This window comes from Enhydra lutris, unplaced genomic scaffold (genome assembly GCF_002288905.1).
Source record: "Enhydra lutris kenyoni isolate GAN:26980312 unplaced genomic scaffold, ASM228890v2 scaffoldscaffold1, whole genome shotgun sequence".
NCBI classification, from domain to species: domain Eukaryota; kingdom Metazoa; phylum Chordata; class Mammalia; order Carnivora; family Mustelidae; genus Enhydra; species Enhydra lutris.
Genome location: NW_019154085.1, coordinates 43,115,350 through 43,137,487, shown reverse-complemented (window position 1 = coordinate 43,137,487; position 22,138 = coordinate 43,115,350). Strand labels below are relative to the sequence as shown.

The window sequence follows — 22,138 nt, the reverse complement described above, 5'->3', positions numbered from 1 at the left end:
CTCCATGCTAAGGAAAAGCTCACAGCACCGAGCAGAAAGTTCCCCAGAAGAGAGAAAGTTTCTCTTGCAAAAGACTCAAAACAACACCGGAAGAAAAGACGCTTTGGAAAATGTTCTACCATCGCAGGAATAAAAACAGAGGCAGCTGTTGTAGAAAGAATTCATGGGCCCATTGTTTGGAATGTTTTCCATGATAGGTACTTCAAGCCCCAAGAGGTTAATCTTAGCGTGACGTTCCCTTATATACACTCACAACGGGCCAGAGGCCCAGGCATGCCCAGGACCCCCAGAGGCTGCCAGCGCTGGCCACTGGCTTGCATTTACATCTACCGGTGGCAATAAAAATTCTTAGAAATAAAAAAAAACTCCTTAATTGTCCCCATCGCTCCATTTCAGAGAGTAAACGAGAGGGATTTTCAACTCAAGACAGCTCCCCGGTAGCCACACTGGCTCCCAGGACACATTCAGTCTCCTGCAGGATCAAACAAACCCTGGGGTTTGCGGGCCGCAGGCGGCCACAATACACCAGAGCACTACATTGTCCGTCTGGTTCAAAGGCAAATGGAAGGTACAGTTCTCTTGTAAAAAGCAGATCCCATTTTACTGAACCGTAAGGAAAGAATCTTCTTAAATCCGCTTTCTTACAATTGGAGCGAGTCTGTTAACGAGCGCTTAATCGGAGGCCACGACAGCTGAGCATAAATTCCCACCAAGCCCCCTGACCGCGGTTTACCAGATGAACCACTGAATCTGTCGTCGACTGTGATCTACAGGCATTATTTCTGAGCCAGTGTTAATGTACTTCTCATTTGTACGTTTTTCTAATTGGCTTCGTATTTATAGTGGAATATTTCTGATCCGGGAAGAGTCCCGGTAAACCAAGCATATTTCACCATGTACTGGGAAGGACCAGCCGGTCATGGGGGGGCGCTCAGTGAGTTATGGTTCCTGCAGTCTGGTTCCAAGCCAGCCTGCGAGGAGACGTCGCTGAAATATCTGAAGTAGAATCTGAGGTCCCCAAGCAGCTGTTGGGTCTGCAGGGCCGCAGCCGTGTAAACTTTATCGGCAGTAAAGGTCAGTCCTGCACGCAGACGGCGCGCCTGTAAGCCCACAGCTCTGCCTCTGTCCCCATGCGCTCCGGAGCCGGTCCCCGCCTGGACGGGGAGGGTGGCCGCTGTGCCGGCGAGGGCCGGGGCACGCCCGCTGACAGGCACACCACGATGACAGAAATGCACTCTGAGTTGCAATTAGTGGCACTGTCATTTTCAGGGGCTCCTGCCAATTAATTAAGCCTGTCAAACAGGAAAACCACAGCGCTCACATGATAATTTATATTGGAAGAGACCAGCGGCTTCCTCCACACACAGGATTCTCCCTCAGAGCGCTGAAATAAACGACAGAAAATAAATAAAATAAAACAACAACAAAGCGCGCGCGCGCGTGTATGCGCGCGCGTGCGTGGGGGGTGCTCCGCACGGGGAAGAAGAAAGTTAATCTGTCCTTGTTGTAATTGTTAACTCTGATCGCCGGAGTAGGAGACAGGCTGATTAAAACTCCAAGCGAGCCCCCAGCTCCTGAACCCTCTGCGTCCGTCCGGGATGATAGAATCAGAGGAGTTTATTCATACCATTAAGCCCCAGAGAACTTAATTGAAAGAAGAGCACAGCCCGGACCTTGACAAGCGGGAGGTCACAGTAATTGCTGCCGGACATATTTAACATTAAGATAATCAGGCCATTAATTACCCTTTGGATCATTAAATCAGCCAGTTGCAAAATGAAATTTCTGCCTCTATTACTCACTTGAGAGACCACAGGGGTGGCCTTTAATTTATCAGTGAGCTTGAGATACAAAGGCTGGGGCTGGGGGAGGGCAGGCGGGGAGGGGGCTGCGTGGCGGCGGCGGGGGCAGGGCATCAATCCGCCATGCTTGGTGATTGTGGCAAATTAACTAGGTAAGATAACCTCCGCTTCCAAAGGCAGAAGCTGGGGGTATGTAAATAGATGAGGGCAGACAGGGAGATCAGAGTCTGCACACCACTTAGCGGGATAATAAAGGAAATCATCCTTGATTATCAGTGCTAATTTGGACACTGCCGGTAGCTTGTTATGCGTGTTCTGAGTAGCATTTAATTAATTCAATTGCTTGTTAATGAGGGAAGTGACATGTGGGGAGCAGATGCCACCCAACTGCAGATGGGTTCTGGTCATCAGTGCAAAGTCCTTCCCCATCCCCCCCACCCCCGATTCCACCCCCTGCCCATTTTTTTTTTTTTTTAAAGAAAGAAAATAGGAAAAGGTGTCAAGCATAGAGAACACTCAAAAGAGACAAAACACTGACCTCAGCGGGCCAAGAACTGTTGAAAAATAATAAGATGAGATAATCCTGGGGCCGTGTGGGTACTCATGTTCCCTGAGGCCACATTTGGAACAGTGCATCTTTATGCCAGAAATTTGAGCCCGAGATTACTATATTGTGATCTTATGATCAAACCTAACGAGACAAAGACGTGGCCAAGTGGTACTGCTTTTAATATCTCAGAGTTAACGGTAGGGATCCAATTATTTTCAGTTTGGATACATTTCCCCTTTATCAATATCTCCATGTGCATAAATAAGATGAAAGTGGCGATCCCGAATCAAAAAGGACCGGAACTCGTGTCACTGGGCAGACTTGCTCCATCTGGAAGTGCGCGGCCAGTCTCTCCCACGCAGATTTCTGACGTCCGGCCCCAAATCTTCCTCCCGAAGGTGGCATCTTTTTATAGGTTAAAGACAAGAGGGGAGTTTGGATGTGCAGGTGACAATGACAGAAAGAAAAAGAACGCTCAAAGAGGCAGAAGAGTGTATCCTAAATCAGCAACTCGGCTCCCTTCCAAGTGGGATCAGAAGGAAGGGGGATTTCGGTAGGGTTTAGAGCTCCTCCCAAGGGCTCTTTGACAGAATAGAAAACACACGTCCAGGCTCCTTTGATTTCTGAGACCAAATCGGCTGGCTCCCAGACCACCGTGTAAATAGGCTACCTGCCCTGAAACGCCAGCCGCGAGGGATCCCTGCAGACCCTTATGGACCCGAGGCCTATACATGGAGACCTAAAGTTGGGAGAGGGGAAGACGAAGTAGGTGGCCGAGTACGGTCTGGCTTCTGCCAAGAGGAACACGGACCAGAGGGCTCCACTCGGTCCTGGGAGGAAATTAGGGTCACCACAGGCAATCCTAAAACATTCCAAAGTGAAACAGCGACAGGAATGGAGAACAATGCACCACAGTGACACAGAGAGTAGCCCTCCAAACACCCCCACGGGGCCGAGGAGGGAAAGAGATCTGAGGTTTGCCCAGACAACTTCACGGTGTGCTGCAAATGCGCAGCCCCGATTTCATGCATGAACAAGCGAGCAACCCCTGGCCCTGAGGCAGCAGGAGCACCTGGCATGTGGGTTCCACGCGGCCCCATTCCCGTGTCCCCCCATCCGCTCGCTCATTCGTTCATTCGCTCAAGAAACATACTCTTCACAGTTTGGCTGTCTCTGCTTCTGAGTGCACTACTCCTTGATGTGAAAGGGGCCACAGCGAGCTCGGGGACTTGGCCTGACGGTTCCACGTGTCCTAATGTGGGAGCCAGGGCCCTGCCTGGTTGCTCCAGGCCCCACGTCCAAGTGCACACAAGACACTGCACGGAGCGACCCACACACTCGTGCGCTACGTGTCATGAAGCCCCTGCACACTCATGTGCTATGTATCATGAAGCCCTCGCCCCCCCCACCCCCACACACAGCCCACTGCCCCTGCGTTAGCCCCTAGGATCTAGCAAATCCCGTCCGCTGTCACCACAGCTCTCCTGCTTCAGCATGCCCATTTAAAATCAATATTTTAAGTGTGTGCTTAAATGGCATCAATAGCAATTAGAGAGGGGGATTCTGATTCCACCCCAGCTGTAGTTAACTGTTGTACCATCGATATCCTCTACCGGGCTCCTTTCTCTGAATTAAACCTCCATCACTGACGGGGGATGAAGGGCATCCTCTCCCCTCCTGCGACAATAAATTTAATATCGAATGCACTGGAAAAAAATGGCAGTTGTTGCAGAATCCATCCAAAAAGATTTTTTTTTCTTCCTGGGAGTAATTAAAAGATGCTTTTCTTGACTAATGATTCCCCGGTTTAGGAATGGGAAGTCAATACTGCTTCACTGCCGTCAGCTTCGATTGATCATGACGCTGCTCAAGTTTGAACGGCAGTTCTCAGGGCAGCTGAGAATCACTGGAACCAATTATGAGCCGTCCGAAGCTGCCCTAATCAGGGGCGCAGGGACAACAAGCAGAAGGCCAGCCGGCTGGTCAAAGGCGCCTGTTTTCCTAACTCACCCGCGGGCCTGGGTGACACCAATGAGAGGTGGTTTCAGGAGACTGGATGTTTCTTTGGAGGAGGATCGCTGTGTTGAACCTCTCCATGGTTGTGTGTGTGTGTTTGGGGGAGGAACGGTACATTTCTAATTATATTCCACTGTCAGAATGAATCTCCTGCACAAGATGGAACGGACTGAGCTTCTCGGGAAAACAGCTGGGCCCCTTTCCAAAGAATTAGCCTGGATATATTGCACTTGGCCCTTCCTTGGATAGAAATAAAAATTTATTAAAATATTTCTTTTTAGTATTACCTTAGGGCCACATTAAAAGACCCCTCCAGCTGTTTGTACTAACAATCCTAGATTCTGCAGAGAGACCAGAGGGAGTGGTTGGGAGGGGGGCATCTGTCCCTGTCTCAGACAGGCAGGATCCAGGCTGCCTGTCCATTCTCACGTTGCAGACTGAATTCCACATGGAAATTCTAGCCCAAACTTTGGAGTTCTTTATTTCTGTTCGAGGACACTGCATGAGGTAGTGAAGATGGTGGGTGTCTGAATTACTGCTGTGCTATTAAGCTGAGTTGCTTCTTTATATTTTTGACAGAGCATTTATGGCTTTCAGAGGATCCACCAGGACCACAGCCTTCCAATGGGCCTCCCTGCCTCATCTTATCCCTTCCAGCAATGCCGCTGGCTGCCTCTAGTCCTCTTGGGAACAGGCAGATCACAAGTGAACACACAAACCCCAGAGTCACTGTTATAATACACCCCTGGCTCAAAGGCTCAGCCAGGCCTTTGCTCTCTTTTGGCCTTACCAGCTCCTACCCCTCCTCATTTACCTGGAGGTCCCACCCCATGGCTGGTGATTCCCCAGTTTCTACACTCTCCTGTGGGCCGGACTTGGCCTGGGCCACGCCCACCCCTGCACGCCACACTACCCAGGCCTAGACATTGCCCCACATTTTCAAGTCCAGCTCAGACATTGTTTGGCCAGTGACACCTCCCCGGAGCACAGTGGTTTTAAGAACTTCCCATGCGTGAATTCTCCAGAGTCCCGGCACCCTCAGCTGTGGCCCCGAGAACATTCATCAACATTCATCAATCGCTGTGGGGCAATAATCACCACGTATCACTTCTTTTCTATGAGAAAGTGCTCAGTGACTATTTGCTGAATATTAATTTAAAAACGAAACTGCCAGACAGAATAACTAAGGCACAAGGAAACATTCAGTTCTCAAAGAGGTTCATGTTCTTTGGAACTGCCGTGTAACCCAGCATCACTGTCACCACAGCCTTTGCGAGGGGTGGTGGTGGGGTGGGGGGGAGGGGGAAGCACTGCCACTTGGGACAGCCCCTTAGGACAGCGAATGGGACCCACGGAGAGCTGGGACTTCACTGTGATCACCCCATTTGTGGGAAAGGAAGCCCCTGATAATGCTGGAGAGAAGAGAAAGTCATGCACTCAAGAGCTCAGATCAAATACACAGGTTAGAAGAGTCAAGTGCCTGCACGTACAAAACCCTCACTTAGGAATGAAGATGAGATTCTTATAAAATATTTACCAGTTAAAAATATCAACACCTGTCTTGGTTGCCTAAACACTCTAAATGGTGGCTAATTATGACAGATGGAAAAACAAACTTTTGCCCAATTCTGGAAAATAAAAATAATATATATGCTTCTTTTACACATAAAACAGTAAGATGCAGGAGTAATTGTTTTTCCTAACAATTTCAAAGTTCTCTGCACTCCTACATGAAACTTGATCCAATTTCTAATCTTATTTCATTGTTAGGCCTACATGTCCTCCGAGGAAACTACATCTATGAAAAAACAGATATTAATACGCAAATTCGTCTTTTAAGAATGCTCCTCACTGATGGTTAATTCCTATGTTCTTGATCAAGATCAAGAGTTTAAAGGAGCCTATTGTTCCTTCAGTTTGCAGAAAAGCTGCCTACATGGGTACTGCGTGGTCGAGCTCACCCAGCAAATGGAGGCGATGCCAGGCTGGCTCTGGGCGCTCCTGCTCCCCTTGCCCCTGCCCCACAGGACACTGTACGAGAAGAGTAGGTTCCTAACACACCAACTTCATTCTCTAAAGTGAACCGAAGGTGGCACCACAAATTCATTTTTCAGCATTCATGAAAAAAAATCCACCGACTCCTCGCAAAGGATCATGGCTTAGTGGACGAAACCGACTTCTTAGGCATCACGTGGGGCCCGACCGCAGATGGCTGTGTGGACTCTCACGCTGTCTCATCACCAGCAAAACAAGCCAGAGGAATTTAAAAAGTGCTAATGACCTTCTCTCCCTTCACCTCTCCACACACACACACACACACACACACACACACAGGAGAAGTAAAAGCGTAAAGTGAGTACTGCCACCCCCCACCCCCAGGAAGTGGGGGATGCGACCATGAGCGCCTCCTCCTGGGGGCAGCTGCAGGGACCCGATGGCCCACTCTGCCTCCGTGAAGCAGGCTTTCTTGGAAGACATGCCATTTTATCACCTCTTAGGTACATTAAATATGTATGTGTACTCAAAAACGGTTTATAATAGCTGTAAATGAAAAATGAGAAAATAAATGGGCTCAAAATAAATGCGTTTTTTACACTGGGTAACAATTAACGTTAATGAGGAGTCACCATACGTTACGCCATACTTGGCTGATTAACTGTGTTGGAAATATATTTTAGAAAATAAAATATATTGTGTTACTGTAAACTGGCTTGCTGTGGGTCTGTGGGGGTGGGGAGGGAAACCAACTGAGGAGATGCTTATCAAAGACAGAAGAATCACAAAATTAAAGAATCAAAAATTCATAATTAGTGTTCACAGCACAGCTTACTCCTATTAGAAATGTATTAATTAAAGTGATATATTCATAAGGTTGGAAGCTTAATACATTTCTAAGAGGGGGAGAGGAATCCCCAAGGTCTAAAAACAAACATAAAAAATTAAGGAGTCTGAATTATCCATGCCTGCTGAAAACCAATTTTAAAAACAGACATTTCCGTGGCCCGGCCCCTCAGCATTCCTACAGGTCGCCAGGGTGGCTGTTGGGGGGCTGTCATGAAGGTCACTTCCCGAGGCTGAACTGCTGGCAGAAGGACCCAGAGCCACACAGCTGCCCATGTCCCTACCTTGTGGAGTCCAGTGAGGGCTTCGTCCGCCCCTGGCTGCTCTCTTCCCAGACGCTGTTGGCCAGCTCGTTCCCAATGGATGACATCACCTTAATAAGCTCGATGGGCCAGTCGTCGAGGTCCAGAGACCGGACTCGAGAAAGGTGGGTGCCCAGGTTCCGGTGGATCCCTGAGCACTCGATGCACATGAGGGCTCCCAAGTTCAAACTGGCCCAGTTAGGATCTGTGGGAAGAGGACCATCAGACCATCATCACTCATTCCAACTGCCCTCAGCATCTCAGGAACAAAAAGGCCTGTTACCGGACTTCACATCCGGTGTGAAGGGATGTTCACATCCCTCCCTAGAATCATGGGGCCCATGCCAGTCCTCCATGCTGATTCAGGCATTTTGAAAGGTTTGACATGTTGGGGATGCCTTTAAAAAAAACCTAGCTTCAGCCAAAGTGTAGGATTTCCCACATGATGAACAGGTGAAGGCACTGGGTTGGACACAGAGATGTACGTTCTAACACCTCCAGAGCAACCCCCTCGAGAGCACCAATGCACATGGGAAATAACTGTATGTGACCTGGCATCCACGGGGGACGGCTGCTCACAGAGGGAGAGTGAGGGAATGCTCAAGAGGACTTCCAAAGCTACAGTGTCCTTCGTAACCAGCCATTCCTGCAACTCTAGGCACATCCGAGTTTTCATTAGTCATATGATGGACATGTTTGCAACTTTCAAAGACAAAGGCAGGCATGCTACCATGAAGACATGGTTTTCAGTGATCTTACATAAGGGCAACCATTGGAAGAATTTATCACGGCTGGCAAGATGGCGGGCAGGGTCCGCTGGTTAGGTCATGACCCAGCTGGATCAACCCTGACCTGCAGAATGAATGGTGATGCTTTAGGCTGTGATAACACACCAAGGAGAACAAATGAGTTCAGAGAACACCACCGGATCCCTTGAGCTGGATCATTCCCTGTGTGAAAGTGGCTGGCAGCTCTGAAGATGTTGGACTCAAGCCCAAGGTTGGCTTTGTGCTGGAATCTGCAGCTGATTTGTGAAGACAGGCCTCATCAGGACAGTCAATGGCTTTAACTACCAACAGATGCAAGGAAGGCTTAAATCATCCAGGGACAATCAAGATTTACTCCAGGTACACCTGAGTCAACAAAAAACCAGGAATGGCCTTGTGCTACTTTCATCAGAAATCAGCCAGCCATTTCTTTCATATCTAATACAAATGCTGGGAGGTGGGGATGGATACCATGGGGGGATACAGGAGAAGAGAGGTCTGTGCCTCAGAGATGTTCTGGCTGGGAAAAGGAGACATATGTCCCAAATAATAATAATAAAATAAACGTAATAAGGAAATGCAAACTATACGCTGAAGAGTAGAGTTGGAGGAATAAATGCACAGGCGGCATGGAAGGAAGAGGTCAGCCGTAGCAGTTGCTGGAGGATAGGCTACACGGTGGAGGGCTGGCCTGGGCCTTGTGGGGTGGTGAGAGAAGAGGGTGGGGTGGTGAACAGTTTGCGGAACACCCCCGCTGTGCTCCTTCATAGCCCAACTCCTGTACTGGCCACCTCTGAGTCTGTACCTCTCAATCCCAGCCTGGCCCCCCACCCCCAACTTCCCCTTGGAGCCGGGCAGCCAGTGTCATCAGGACGGGCAAGATCAGGATGGTGTTCAGCCATCACTTTACTTGACCTCTGGAAACTTCTTCTTATAACACTGCCTTTAGACGGCTTTTTGGTCAATGCCATCTCTGGATTTTTCTAGCACCTGTCTGGCTCCCCAACTTGATTTCCTTCCCAATTCTTCCTCCTGAACCTGTCCCTTATTTCAGGGGGCTCTGCAGGCTCATTTCTTGATTCTACACGCTCTTCCAAGCAAACTCTACCTAACCTGTGGATCCCAGTACGATCCAACTGCTAACAACTATCCACAGACACCGCCCACCTCAGGAGTGAACATGGATATGCTTCTCTCTCTAATAGAACCTGTAATGCCCACCATACATTTGCACTTGGAAATCTTGCAAGTACCTCCCCATCGACATTTTGCCCTTGAACATCGTCTCCTCCAAAGGACAGCTCCATCCCAGCCAATGGCACAGATTCATCCAGTTATTCAAGCTGGAATTCTGGGAATCGAGCCTGATCCTTCCATCACCCCCCAGCCCATCACCAAGTACTTCAGTCTTGATGTTCATCTCCTCCTTGTCTCCACTGCTCCCGCCCTGGTGCATGCCACCATCACCACCAGGACGCAGCGGCCTCCCATCTGGAGTCTTGCCTTCCAATGCCCCACAGCCTGTGTTCTACATGTTGGCCTGTGGCCTCCTCGGTGCATCTGACCATATCCTGCCCCTTCTCAACTGGCCTTCTGGCCTTTGGATCCGACCCACAATCCCGACCAGCAGGATCAGAAGTGAGGCTGTCTTTGTGCGTGTGTCTCTCAGGAGCCCTTCAGTTCCCTGACCCCCACACACTGCGCCCCTCTGCTTGGCCACCGTCTCTTCCTGCTGGCCTCAGCACACAGCTCGCTTCCTCATGGGAGCCTTTCAGCTGCTCCCGGGAGACCTTCACACACATGTGCCTCATGTTGCAAAACCCACCCTGTGTCGGGCAAAGCCAGGGGCACCAAACTCTTCGCGTTCACGACTCCGCAGAGCCTGCCTCAGGGAGCCAGTTTCAGGCAAAGGAAGGAATGGCCCAACTAGAGCAGAGGCCCCCTCCCCAGGGCTGGCGGGAGGTGGGGCCCACGCACTAGGATGCCACGAGGCCCAGGTGTCCACCCCACCCATCATGGTGCACAGCAGGTGAAAGCTCTACATGCTGTCCCCGCTGCCCCTGTGCCACTCAATTGGACTGTGGAAAGATCCCCTAGTAGGCGCCAAGCTCACCCACCTCTGCAACCATTCTAAGTTACCCCATGGGCATAGGACCCCAATGACCCCAACCCCTGGTTTGGAACTCCATATAGTGCCGCCTTAGCCCCTCCCCCTCCAAGCTTCCGAGACCAGCCTGGTGCGGTATCACCTGGAGGAGGATGGCACACACAGGGCACATTTCAAAGACTGCATGCAGATCTCCATGGAAATCAGAAATACTGAGAGCGGCCGGTGGGAGCTGGTGTGGGGAGGTGAAGCATTGCTGTGACCTTCCATCACCTCAGGAAGACCAGTGGCTACAGGGACATGGCCACTGGGCTGCAGGGGGTGGGGGGGGATAGCCTCACCTCTGCCCCAATAGGTGAGAAGGTGTTGACAGCTGTCAGCATCCCCACATTGCCAGGGACACTGCTGAATCACACACCTCACTCCCACCAGGATGCCTCGGGGCGCTGCAGCTTGGGCTGCCACATCAGGCCTACAGGCGAGTCCAGCATGGCATTAAAGCTCTGGATTATCTCCAGTGTCTCAGGGCAGTGACCCCACCAGCCTGGCGGCACAAACCCTCCTGCCCACCTGCCCCTTGAAGTGTCTTCTGCGCTGTAGGCCTCGCTTGGGAAACGAGGCTAATGATGCTCATTCCCCGTGAGGCCTGTCCTGACGGTTAAGCGAAGGGCTTCGATTCCATGGGGCAGACCAACAGGGAACAGACAGGAAAAACATACCAGGTGTCAGGGAAGTGTGTGTTATGAGAAAACCCGGCTAGGGAAAGAGTGAGATGGACCCACGTGTGTCATTTCAACCCAGTGGTGGTTGGGGAAGGCTTCTCTGAGGGAACATGTGGGCAAAGCCCCAAGGATGTCTTTACAGATATAACTGCATAATTTGTTTGTAATTTAAAAATATATAGTTATATAATCTGCAGTTTCTTTTTATGCCTATTGGAAAAAGCAAGAAAGGAAGTGAGAGGCTGTGCCCCCACTACGGGTTTTGCTGGGACGTCTAGAGACTGGGGAAGGGAGAGGGGAGTAGAGTCCCCTACTGTGTGCAGGTCCGGGGTCCATAAAGATACATAAGACAGGGTCCCAGACGTCCAGTGGGACACCGGCAAAGCTGCTCCCAACATCACTACAACATGGCAGGAGGAGTTCACGCCCCTAATTTCCATCCAGGGCAGCGGGGACCAGCCAGGAGAGAGGGATCAGCTCTGCCCAGGAAGAGTAGGAGGGCATCATCATGGACAAGGGGTCTTGGAGCGGTGGAAAGGCTGCAACGCCTCTACGGGTCTGTCCATGCAGGTCAGGCCTAGTGGCAACCACCATGCCAGGGCTCTAAGCTCTTGGGTTCCCAAGGGCTCTGGAGGATGGACTTTCCCGAACATGTTCCTGGTGGAGAGTTGGCAGCAGGTTCCCTGAACAAAGACTCCCACCGTCTGATCGGTCTGGGCCATGTTCCTTATCTTTATGGTAGGACTTCCCAGAAGCACGGATGGCTGAAGGCTGCAGCTCCTCGAGGGACAGCTCCTACAGTTCTCCAAACTCACTGCAGCACTGCCTCCCTCCACCGATGGGCCCCCTGAACTAAGGAAGCTCACAGCCTGGTGTGGAGTTTACCAGGTGTAGACAAGCTGCTCCCGGCAGTCTGGCACATTCTCAGGAAGACTGAAGGGTGGGTGGGGGGGGTCCAACAGCTCCAAATCCCACATGTCATGGAAATAGTCAAGCCCTACTCCCCCCAGCCCCAAGAGGACACAACTGAACTGGGAGGGGGGTGTTCACAAGCCAGTGGAATCATCCAGAGAGGTGTCTGTGGCACCTGGAGCCCAGGGTTCCTCCCACATGATCCCCAGACACAGGACCATGAAGCAAAAGGCCCTGCTCTCAGGTGGACAGAAAGCCAATGGGGGGGCCACACCTTCAAGACTCCCTCAAGCCTCTCTAAAGATCCCTTTAAAATGATAACAGTAATGGGCTCATTTTTTTTTTTTAAGATTTTATTTATTTATTTGACAGAGAGAGATCACAAGTAGAGAGGCAGGCAGAGAGAGAGGGGGAAGCAGGCTCCCTGCTGAGCAGAGAGAACCCGATGCGGGGCTCGATCCCAGGACCCTGAGACCATGACCTGAGCCGAAGGCAGAGGCTTTAACCCACTGAGCCACCCAGGTGCCCCAGTAATGGGCTCATTTAAAGACAGGTGTCAAGTACAAAGGACAAGGAAAGAAAATATTTGGAACTACCACCCACTTCAATCACAGTCAACTTATTTTTTATCTGTGCATATTTATGTGGAAGAAATGCATAAGACTCTCTCTTGCTTCTGTTAATTGAACAATCTACCTACGCACTTTCTATGAAAAACACCTCTTGGGGTTGGAATGCTTCCTTTATCGGCTAATTCCCTCATGGCTGGTGCTGGAGCCAACTGCCGTCTCTGTCCCCAGCAACGCTATGGAGGACAGGAGTGTGTCCTTTGTTCTACTAGCATGCTGCCCATTGTGGCCGAGAGAGCAGCCACTCTCCCCTAACTTGATCCTCTCTCCGCAGAGAACACCAAGCTATCTGGGACTCCAAAAAGTCATTTTCTTATTCCCAATATCTCCTTTCTCAAAAAACCAAACCAAACCAAACCAAACCAAAACAAAACCAGAAAACAAAAAAAAAAAAAAAAAAAAAAAAAAAGAGAAAGACCTTTAATCAGTAAGAAGGACCAAAAACTAGACTCAGTTCCCAGGACCTGTAGGCAGAGGGCAGGACACGGTTTCCTGTGTTTTGGCTTCAGCAGCAAAGCAGGGAAGCCTCCATCCCACTGGAACCCAAGGAAGCATCCCCCACGTTTGTGGCCTGGCAGGCCCAGCCCCTCCTGCCAGAATCCTCTAGAAGCATGAGGGATGACCTCCTAGCTGTGATGCTGGGGGCTGCAGAGGTGTCCTGTGCCCTCCCTGGGAAGATGCAGCCAGGTCCCTGGGTGAAATAAGGCTCTCTGGGGCCCTGTAGAAAGCAGCAACCTCTTCTTGACCCCGTTTCTTCAACACCCAGAAACCAGAGCCTCTCCTTACATTTAATGTTTGACACAGGGACAAATGTGTGCGTGTACTTGCACACACTGAAATACAGGCTACTCAACATCCAATTTCCTAAGACACAGGTGCCCATTCTACAACAATTAGACGACCCACATCACCACACCCTACCACTTCCAGAAAGAGGTGGGGTCCACGTTCTGGAGTGCATCCTTACAGATCTTTTCTGCCTAAATTCCTGAAATGATTCACTACGGTCCTTGACTTACTGCCTAAGTTCTTTGTCATTTTCAATGCATTATAAAGTTTCTCCATCTCAATTAATATGTATTTTTTTTTTACATAACTTTATTAATTTTTACCATCACTCTTTAAGGTTGCACATGTTACTGCACTGAGCAGATGTCACCATGAATTGTTCTTCAAGTCTTGCACATTGGGGGCGCTCTGGCTCTTTACTCTGCCAATAGCGCAGTGATGGACACCTGTGAAGCAACATTTCTGCTACATTTCTACGCCTTTTGCGCATTTGCATGGGCTTGGTCCCTGGAGGACACAGCTGGAGTGCAGGGCGTCCATCTGCCTGAGGCTTGTTAGGTACATTGCCAAAGTGCTCAGGGAGCTTTTACAGGTCATCATCGGTGTGTGGGTGTGGGGTGGGGCCCTTCCCAGCACTTTCTCCAAAACTGGGTATCTTGATTTAAAAACAAAAAGCCTTTGCTAAAGTGTCCCCTTCTGGTGTCCTTGATCTTTGTCCCCCCATCTTATTCTCTGAAAAAATACAGCAGGGAGGCAAGGAGCTCCGCTTACTCTTTCTGTGGCCCAGGATATAGAACTGGATACATAACTCCCCCTTCAGACTCCCGTCTCCTCCCCTGTAACTGGGGCTGACCGCAGCACCAACATTCACAGTCATAAGAACTGAAAGAGAGCGCACTGGCGGGTTTGGCATAGGCCTGACGGAGACAAAGTGTTTAAGGAATGGGAGCTTGTGATCTCTTTTTTCTCTGGACTTGTCACCCTTGGCCTCTCCCTGCTCCCTTCATCCCTGCATATCTGCTTAGGAGTCTCCCTTCCCCACTGCTCCACGCCCCCGGCCCCACACCTCAGCACTCGAGCAACCTACCTGCTCCCAGAAGGGACTCTTGACCTCCAGTGTGGCTCATACCACGAAGCCTGTGAGCCACGGAATCGTCCCTAAGGGACTCCGGCTGTATGGTGGAAACAGTTGTAGATACTTCTCCTAATGGAGGCTCTAACAGCTTTAAAAATTCTTACTTTAACAACTTTCTGATAAAAACACACTTACACACTTAATAAGTACTCTCTTATAACTTCTTTCACAATACATTTTGAAAGTAAAATTCAAAACTTTAAACAAAAGAAGATACTTTAGAGAAGTTTGTCAAGACACCTGAAGAAGAGACCCATTCTCTTCCCTGGGGACCACAGACATGGGCCTGGTGACCCTTTCTGTTCCTGCCCTACAGCACAGTGGCTTCTCAGAGGGGTTCCCCACTTCCCTTTCATCTAACAACCTGAGTTAGTGCCTACCTCCTCCTGTTTACGTGACCATCCCCGAGAGCGGCCTCCTCCTCCCTTTACTGCTCTGTTCCAATCTACAGGAGATGGGACAGCCAGGCCAATCTCCCCGAGCACAGCTTAGAATTCATCTCACTCTTGCTCTGAAACTCAAAGGAGTTCCCAGTGTTTACAGATGAAGATAAAGGCTCTAACGTTCTCCACTTAGCATCCTCACTCCCGACTCCACTGTCCTCACCTCCCCACCACTTAGCACCTACACCTACCCCCACTCCAGCATCCTCACCTCCCCACCACTTAGCACCTACACCTACTCACCTCCCTGCCACTTAGCATCCTCAACTCCAACCCATTTAGTATCCTCACCTCCCCCAACTTAACATCCTCACCTCCAACCTACTTAGCATCCTCACCTCCCACACTCCAGCATCCTCATCTCCCCCACCTTGGCATCATCACCTCCAACCCACTTAGCATCCTTACCTTCAACACACTTAGCATCCTCACCCTCCACCCACTCCATTATCCTCACCTCTCCCCACTTAGCATCGTCACCTTCCTTGGCTCCAACAAGCCTCCAACCTGAGCAGCAGGTGCATGTCCCACTGCTTCCCTGATGCCATGACCCCTCCAGCCACCTGTTCAGATCCCATGAGTTTCCAGTGCCCCTCGAAACATTAACTCCTGCAGAAAGTCTGCCTGAGTTGCTGTGTGTCCTGTAACAGCCCTTCTCCATGGTGGCAGGTTCTGTGGTCTCTGGGTCCTACCTCGCCCACTGGGCTTGGGCTCCAGGACGGCCAGGACCACATCACATGCCTCTGATTCCCAGGTGACACTTGAGCCTGGGGACAGTGACTTTCACCTGGTCTCAACTGGATCTCCCTCTTGTCAAAACCTTGTATTCTGTGCTGGACAGCAGGAAGCACAAAGTAAAACTGGGTCACTCCAAGGCACGAAGCAATCAAAATGAAGTCTATCAGTTCAATCAGAGGCTTTAGTGTACAGTAACTTTCACATTAAAAAAATAAACACCTTTGATGCCAAAATCCAGAACATATGATTTTGAAATTTAAAAAAACCGACCCCAGAAATCTTTGGGCAGGAATTAACAATTGCGCTGCATTTTTATGAAAAAGCAAACAAGCATATGATCACTGATGGAGCAAAAGGTTAATTTCTGGATATGGCACTGAATCTGGGCACACAGCCGAACCCTTGGCTGGCCTGACCACTGCTCATCAGGAAGCCTGAGGCAGAAGGCAAACCTAGGCTTGAGTGCAGGGTATTGTGTTCAAATAAAATCCAAACACGAGTATTTCAGTTCTTTAAAAGTCATCACGTCACATCATAAACCTTATGTGCCAAAGGACTGACATGGGTCCACTGTGCCCTGGGTGTCACCAGACCGCCCCGCCTCCTGTGTGCCTTCCCCCGCCCAGACTTACTCTGGGTCTCGCAGTCCACGCAGTGGGAGTTCCCGCGGATATTTCGTATCGACTGCAAGGCCATGGCCTCACTCTGGCTCGTCAGTCGGGACTGGGCATAGAGGAAAAAAAGCCAAGAGGTGAGAAGCCCGGGAGACACTGGCACAGCCCCTGGCAACATCGGGGCAAAGCCAAACTGTGTGTCAGCAGATTTAGGATGAGGACGGTCTGAAGCAGCCGCTCCTCTTCTTAGGTCTTTGGGGAAAAGCATGACTGCCAGAGAACGCTGTGTGCCCTGCGTTAAGACCTGTTAGATGAGGGGACTCTGCTGGGAATGAGGACAGAGGTAAGTTCTGGATCATTCCTGAGTGAACACAGACCAACCGCCACCTGGGGGATGGAAGTGGTTAGCATGCCCTGTCGGGTCTGCTTGCTCTGAAGATGGAAGAAGGGGAGAGAATCTGCTTATGAGCCATGGGTCAGGGCTTAATCAGCACCACGAGACACATCTCATGATTCCTCAGCAGGAAACCACGTCCACACCACACTTCATGCCTTAGAGATGCACTTTTCACATTAACAGTATCTCAGTTGCTCTAGCAACAAAGTCACTAAGGAGGGTGGAGGGCAAGGAGGGCCACTGGTTCTTAAACTGATACTTAACCCTCTTCTCTCTACAAGTTAAAGAAATACCCAAGGGAGAAAAGAACAACTTAAGAATTTATAAGCTTTGATGTGATCATCCATGCTTCAGTTTTAGCAACACTATTGTATCTATTCTTCGAACCTGTTTTCAAAAGCACACCTGTATGCATACACGTACTTTAAAAAAAAGGCCAGCCTGTATTGCTTTGGAACCTGTGCTTTTAGCCTAAAGACACGGGGTCACTTCTCAATGCCACCCTGTGTCCTCCCATGTCATCATTTTGAGTGGCTGCATCTCATGCCACTTATAAGAATTTCTTTCTGAAGTTTTCTTTGGTGGACATTTAGGTGGTTTCCAATTTTTCTCCACTGTAAATAGTGCTGTAAAGAACTCACTTATTGCTAAAATTTTGCCTACATTCGTCATTACTTACTGATGGCAAATTTTTGGAAGCAGAGGTGCTAGGTACAAGGGTATGTACTATTTTTAAGCTAACTTTATTACTGTTATTTTTTAAGTAAACCCATGCCCAACATGGGACTCGAACTCATGACCCCAAGATCAAAAGTTGCAGGCTCTACTGACTGAGCCAGCTGGGCACCCCAGGACAGGTACTGTTTCTAAAGGCTAACAATGCATATATTTAATAATGGTTAAACGCAACAAGTATCAGAGGATACTTAAAATAAGCTGGATTTTTATGTCAGAATTCACAAACTGAATCACCTCATGTCAAACTGTTCGATGTGGAACAACCGACTGCTTACTAACGTAAATTATAATTTATTTGTATCTATTATCTAATCAGCATAACTGCATTATTAAGATTTTTCCCCCTTTGGTTGGATACCCCAGTATCCAAAGTGTACTTAACAACTTATGTTGGCTTCTGGAGTATGTGCACACAAAGGGATGTGTCTGTCTGTCTGTCTACCTGTCTGACTTTTACAGCATATGTATGCCCATGCCTGCATTATCCACAAGCAGCCAAAATTCCTTAGACTTCATACTCATTTGAGTCTATTTTCCCTGCAGCTTCTCCTGGGATAGGACTTCCATGCTGTAGACTTTGACACCTACTCAGCAAACACCCAGGGGAACAGGTAGGAGTCTGTCTTCCCTGGTGCTCATGAGTCCTCCAAGGGAGAGCGCTGGTAGACAGAGGGAAAGGGGACAGTGTTGTAGGCAAGGTGTTTGTGTTATGCTCAGAGTGATGCTGTCTGTTCTCCCAAAGAGCTGGGAAGAGTCCGGCAAGGGCGTGACATGGAAACAGGAGACAGGAGATGTAGGTCTTCCTGAATCTGGAGAGTGTGGCATGGATTCAAGTCTGACGTAAGATACCATGATCGTGTATAAGATTTGGAGGATGTGTTTGTCTGTTCGACCACATGCTCTCCCCATTCCTGTTCTGAAACTAGAGTCCCATGTTTTGTGTGTGATATGTGTCGTAAATCCCCGTCCATGAGGAGATCCAGAAGCTTCCTTGCATTTGCTTCAGAAGCCCCATCTGTGGATGTGAGTCAGTAAAGCCAAGGTTCTCGGAAAGGAAAGGCAGTGATCCTCCCCACCCTGGTATAAAACATCTTTAAAGAGGAGAAGCAAATTACATTATAATAACAATGGCTGTGGTCTGGTTTATCCTGGTTAAAGAGGGTAATAAGGTAAGACACTCCACCTTTCTGAAAGATAGACCCCCTTCTTAAGCTGAGCAGGGATCAGGGGCAGAGGTTTCTTCAAATGGTCACAAACGGAGGGGGCAGGTTGGTGGGCAATGCTCTTTCTCTCCTTTTCTGGTTGATCATAGTTTAAAAAATCAAAATGTTCTTCGAGACTTTATAATGTCCCAGAAAGGGGGTTGAGAGCATCTACCCTACTGAAGCAATGACTGAGAAAAAAAGCCATAATGGGAACATCCCCAGCAGTGGTCTAGGAAACGCAGCTTACAGTTTTTTGTTTTGTTTTGTTTTTCTGGCTAAACAACTGCAAAGAATCACCTCTGATGACTGAATAAAGCACACAGCGGGCTTCATCAGCAGAGTTTACAGAATGGACGCTGTCCACCACCCCCCACCTCCCGCCTGATGCCCTACAGACTCATCTATGCACCTTTTGTTTTCCTTTACTTCCGTAGCAAGAGTCAGTGTTCTAACTTGACATGGGTTTGAATTTTGTGCATTTGTGAGAAGAGAACAGTGCATCTTTTAAGTCTCCCTCTCCTCTCCTGAGTGTATTCTGCCTAAAACAAAGTAAATGTCAATGCATAAGCCACAAGAGTTTAAAAGATCTCATCACCCACCACAAAAAGGTCAATGCTTTCTTTTTGGGATTAGTTGAGAGAGTCAAGATGTAAAATGGGATGTTCTGTCACAGGAACATGGTTAGGCTAGGATACTCATACTTGATACGTATCGACACAAAGTGTTTTTTCATTCTTTTCAATTATTTAGCTTTTCACTCCGGAAGAATAAGTGGCTTCTGTCAGTCACACACATCATATGATGCTTCCCCTCCCTTGGGCATTCCTCTGGGCCTCCACTTCCCTTTAACGATCAGTGGCTCTTGATTTCGGGGGGCAGCCTGCTAAGGGTCTTACCTTATTCTTGCTGCTCTCACATGACTGTAAGCTGGCTAGGATCTGGCTCTCGATGGCTTGGACCCACGCATCTCGCTCTTCATATGTGGTGGCTTCAAAGTGCCACGTCTGGCCAGTGAGGGACACAATGATAAACTCAAAGTTTTCTTCTTGTTCTGAAACACAGAGTGGTGGGGATGAAGAGTTTAGCTTTCATGAGATCGCAGCCCCTCTGCCCGTCCTCGGTCATAAAAGTGCCTTTGGGTTCAATCGCGCCTGCATGGGGCTGGCGGCACACACAGGACGGCCCGACTACACAGCGGAGATCTGAATCCACAGACCTCCAAACACGCAAGATTTGGTTCCTAAAGCCAGCATGGTTTAGCTGGGTTTCAATCAGTGCTCGGGGGATGAGGAAAAATGAAAATCAGTGTGTGATGTCCGTGTCTCTGTGTTGGGCACAGAGTAAGCCACTCAGGAAAATAACACGGTCACTCACTGCGCCATTGAGAGATCTGTGGGGGTGAAAATTCAGTTAATGGCATTAATCTCAGGGTAGAGTCTTGATTTCTCTCAGGCACCTGCGTGAAGATCCACAGACTGACCAACGGCAAACGGGGACACTGGGGGTTTCTGCTCTTTATCGGCAGGAGACCCGTTTCAGTGAGGAAGGCTTTCATTCCATTGTCTTCCGCCTGGAAAGTGAGTGGGACTCCAGGTGATTTGAGGCGACATCACGGCTACGACGGGGGTGACCATCTGCATAGGGAAGGGTGGGACCTGCAATCAAATCATGCTCTACCACTTGCCATGGTGGGCTCTGTGGACAGATTCTTGACTCCTCCGAGGCTCACTTCCATACCCTTAACCTGGGGGGAAAGGCCGCCCGCTCCACAGTGTTACATATTGGCTCAGTGACATGTGCCATTGAGGCTGACAGCCTGGGCCACGGGAGAGTCTCTTTTCCTGTCTAGCCCTGCTACTGCCACGGAGACGGAAGGGGCACCACATAAAAGCAGCATGATGAGTTACCAACAACCACGGAGAGATCTCGAGCTCGAGTTTTAGTCACGACGTCTCATTTGAGCTGTAGTTTGCAGGCACTGGACTGTGAAGCAGCTGCGTTACAATCGCCCGGTAAGCAGCTGTTAGTCATACGGAGAACCACTGAGACCTGCCGAGCAGACCACTGCCTAGGTGGCCACTGTCACCTGCATGTAGGCACATCCACCACACCAAGCCCCGATCTTCCACACTCTCGGCTCCGGAGCAGCCCTCCCAGCCCCTGACCTCCAGCCCCTGACCTTTGCCCAGTTCCCTGCTGCGCAGGTCAGTCCTGCCCTTCTCGAGGCTGTTCTCCCAGAGCCCTGCCTCCCTGGAATCCCTCAGCCCTGAGACGAGGAGGATATCCTGCACATCATATCCTTCCCTGCTTCCCTGTCTCAGGAGAGGAGCAGCCTCGGCCACTGTGGTGGACGGACCCCTCCCATCCGATCCCAGGAACCGGAATGTTCTTAATGCACAGCCAGCTCTGGGCAACCACTTCCCTAAAGGAGCTCGAACTGCCTTGGAAACAAGGCTACGCCACATTTACACAGCATCTATACACATTCTGAAGATAACGGTATTGTGCTCCATGTAAAGTCACTATTTTAGAACTTAGTCCCCCGGGGAGCTGGAACCAACTCTGAATAGCACTGGAAGGAGAGCAGGTGGGTATGTCCACAGGCCAAACCACTGCTGAAGGCCTTCTATAAATGCACCTGGTCTCAGGTAACGCGACTGACATCTGTCTGACAAGAGGGTCCAGTGCTCCCACCGGCTTCTCAAAGGTCTATGACAATCCTGGCATTGTTCAAAGCTTCTGTGATGCAGTGCACTGTGGGATGCAGGTGCCAAGTGCAGGTCAGGCATGGCCCTGGCTGAACTGAAGGCCCTCCCACCAAAAGGGGCCAAAAGCTGGGCTTCCTGTGGAGAAGACTGGCAGAGCTCGGGGAAAGGGCTGAAGGGTATGCCCCTTCCGGGGCAAGGGCAAGGGCAGGGCCTCTGGAAGGCATCGCAGGACGCAGGGGTCTGGGTGGGGGGGTGTCTTATGCTTGCCTGTGGGGTAGGTGAGCATGCCACACTTGCTAACTCTCTATGACTTGAGTTCTGGAGAGATGGTGATTAAGAGTTCAGAAGTGAGGGGGCATCAGAAATTCTACCCCCATCTACCGTGCTCTTGAGCTGGAGAACAAATGACCCCTGTGCTTACACAGAAGAGAGAACTGATCTGCTATGGAACAGGGTGGAGGGGGAGGAAGGCAGGGGGTCTGTTCCCCCTCCACCCCAGATGCCCTTGGACACTTACGGCCTTGTTGGGATTTTCATCTTAAAAACTAGCTGTGGGGGCGCCTGGGTGGCTCAGTCGGCTGAGTGTCCAACTCTTCATTTGGGCTGGGGTCATGATCTCGGGGTCCTGGGATCGAGTCCCATGTCAGGCCTGGCTCAGTGTGGAGTCTGTTTGGGATTCTCTCTCTGCCTCTCCCTCTCTCTAAATGAGTAACTAAAATCTTA

At 49.8% G+C, this 22,138-nt stretch overlaps 1 protein-coding gene across 2 annotated transcripts in view; it reads right to left on the bottom strand.

The window, feature by feature from the left end:
* LOC111157513 (ArfGAP with GTPase domain, ankyrin repeat and PH domain 1) overlaps window positions 1-22,138 on the bottom strand; it is a 556,692-nt gene that overhangs the window by 94,569 nt on the left and 439,985 nt on the right. For both annotated transcript variants that reach the window (XM_022519024.1, XM_022519112.1), the window contains 3 exons: window positions 19,604-19,758; window positions 16,386-16,476; window positions 7,494-7,716 (listed from right to left, as the gene is read on the bottom strand). In XM_022519024.1, coding sequence (XP_022374732.1) covers window positions 7,494-7,716; window positions 16,386-16,476; window positions 19,604-19,758 — 469 coding nt within the window. The remainder of the gene's footprint in view (window positions 1-7,493; window positions 7,717-16,385; window positions 16,477-19,603; window positions 19,759-22,138) is intronic.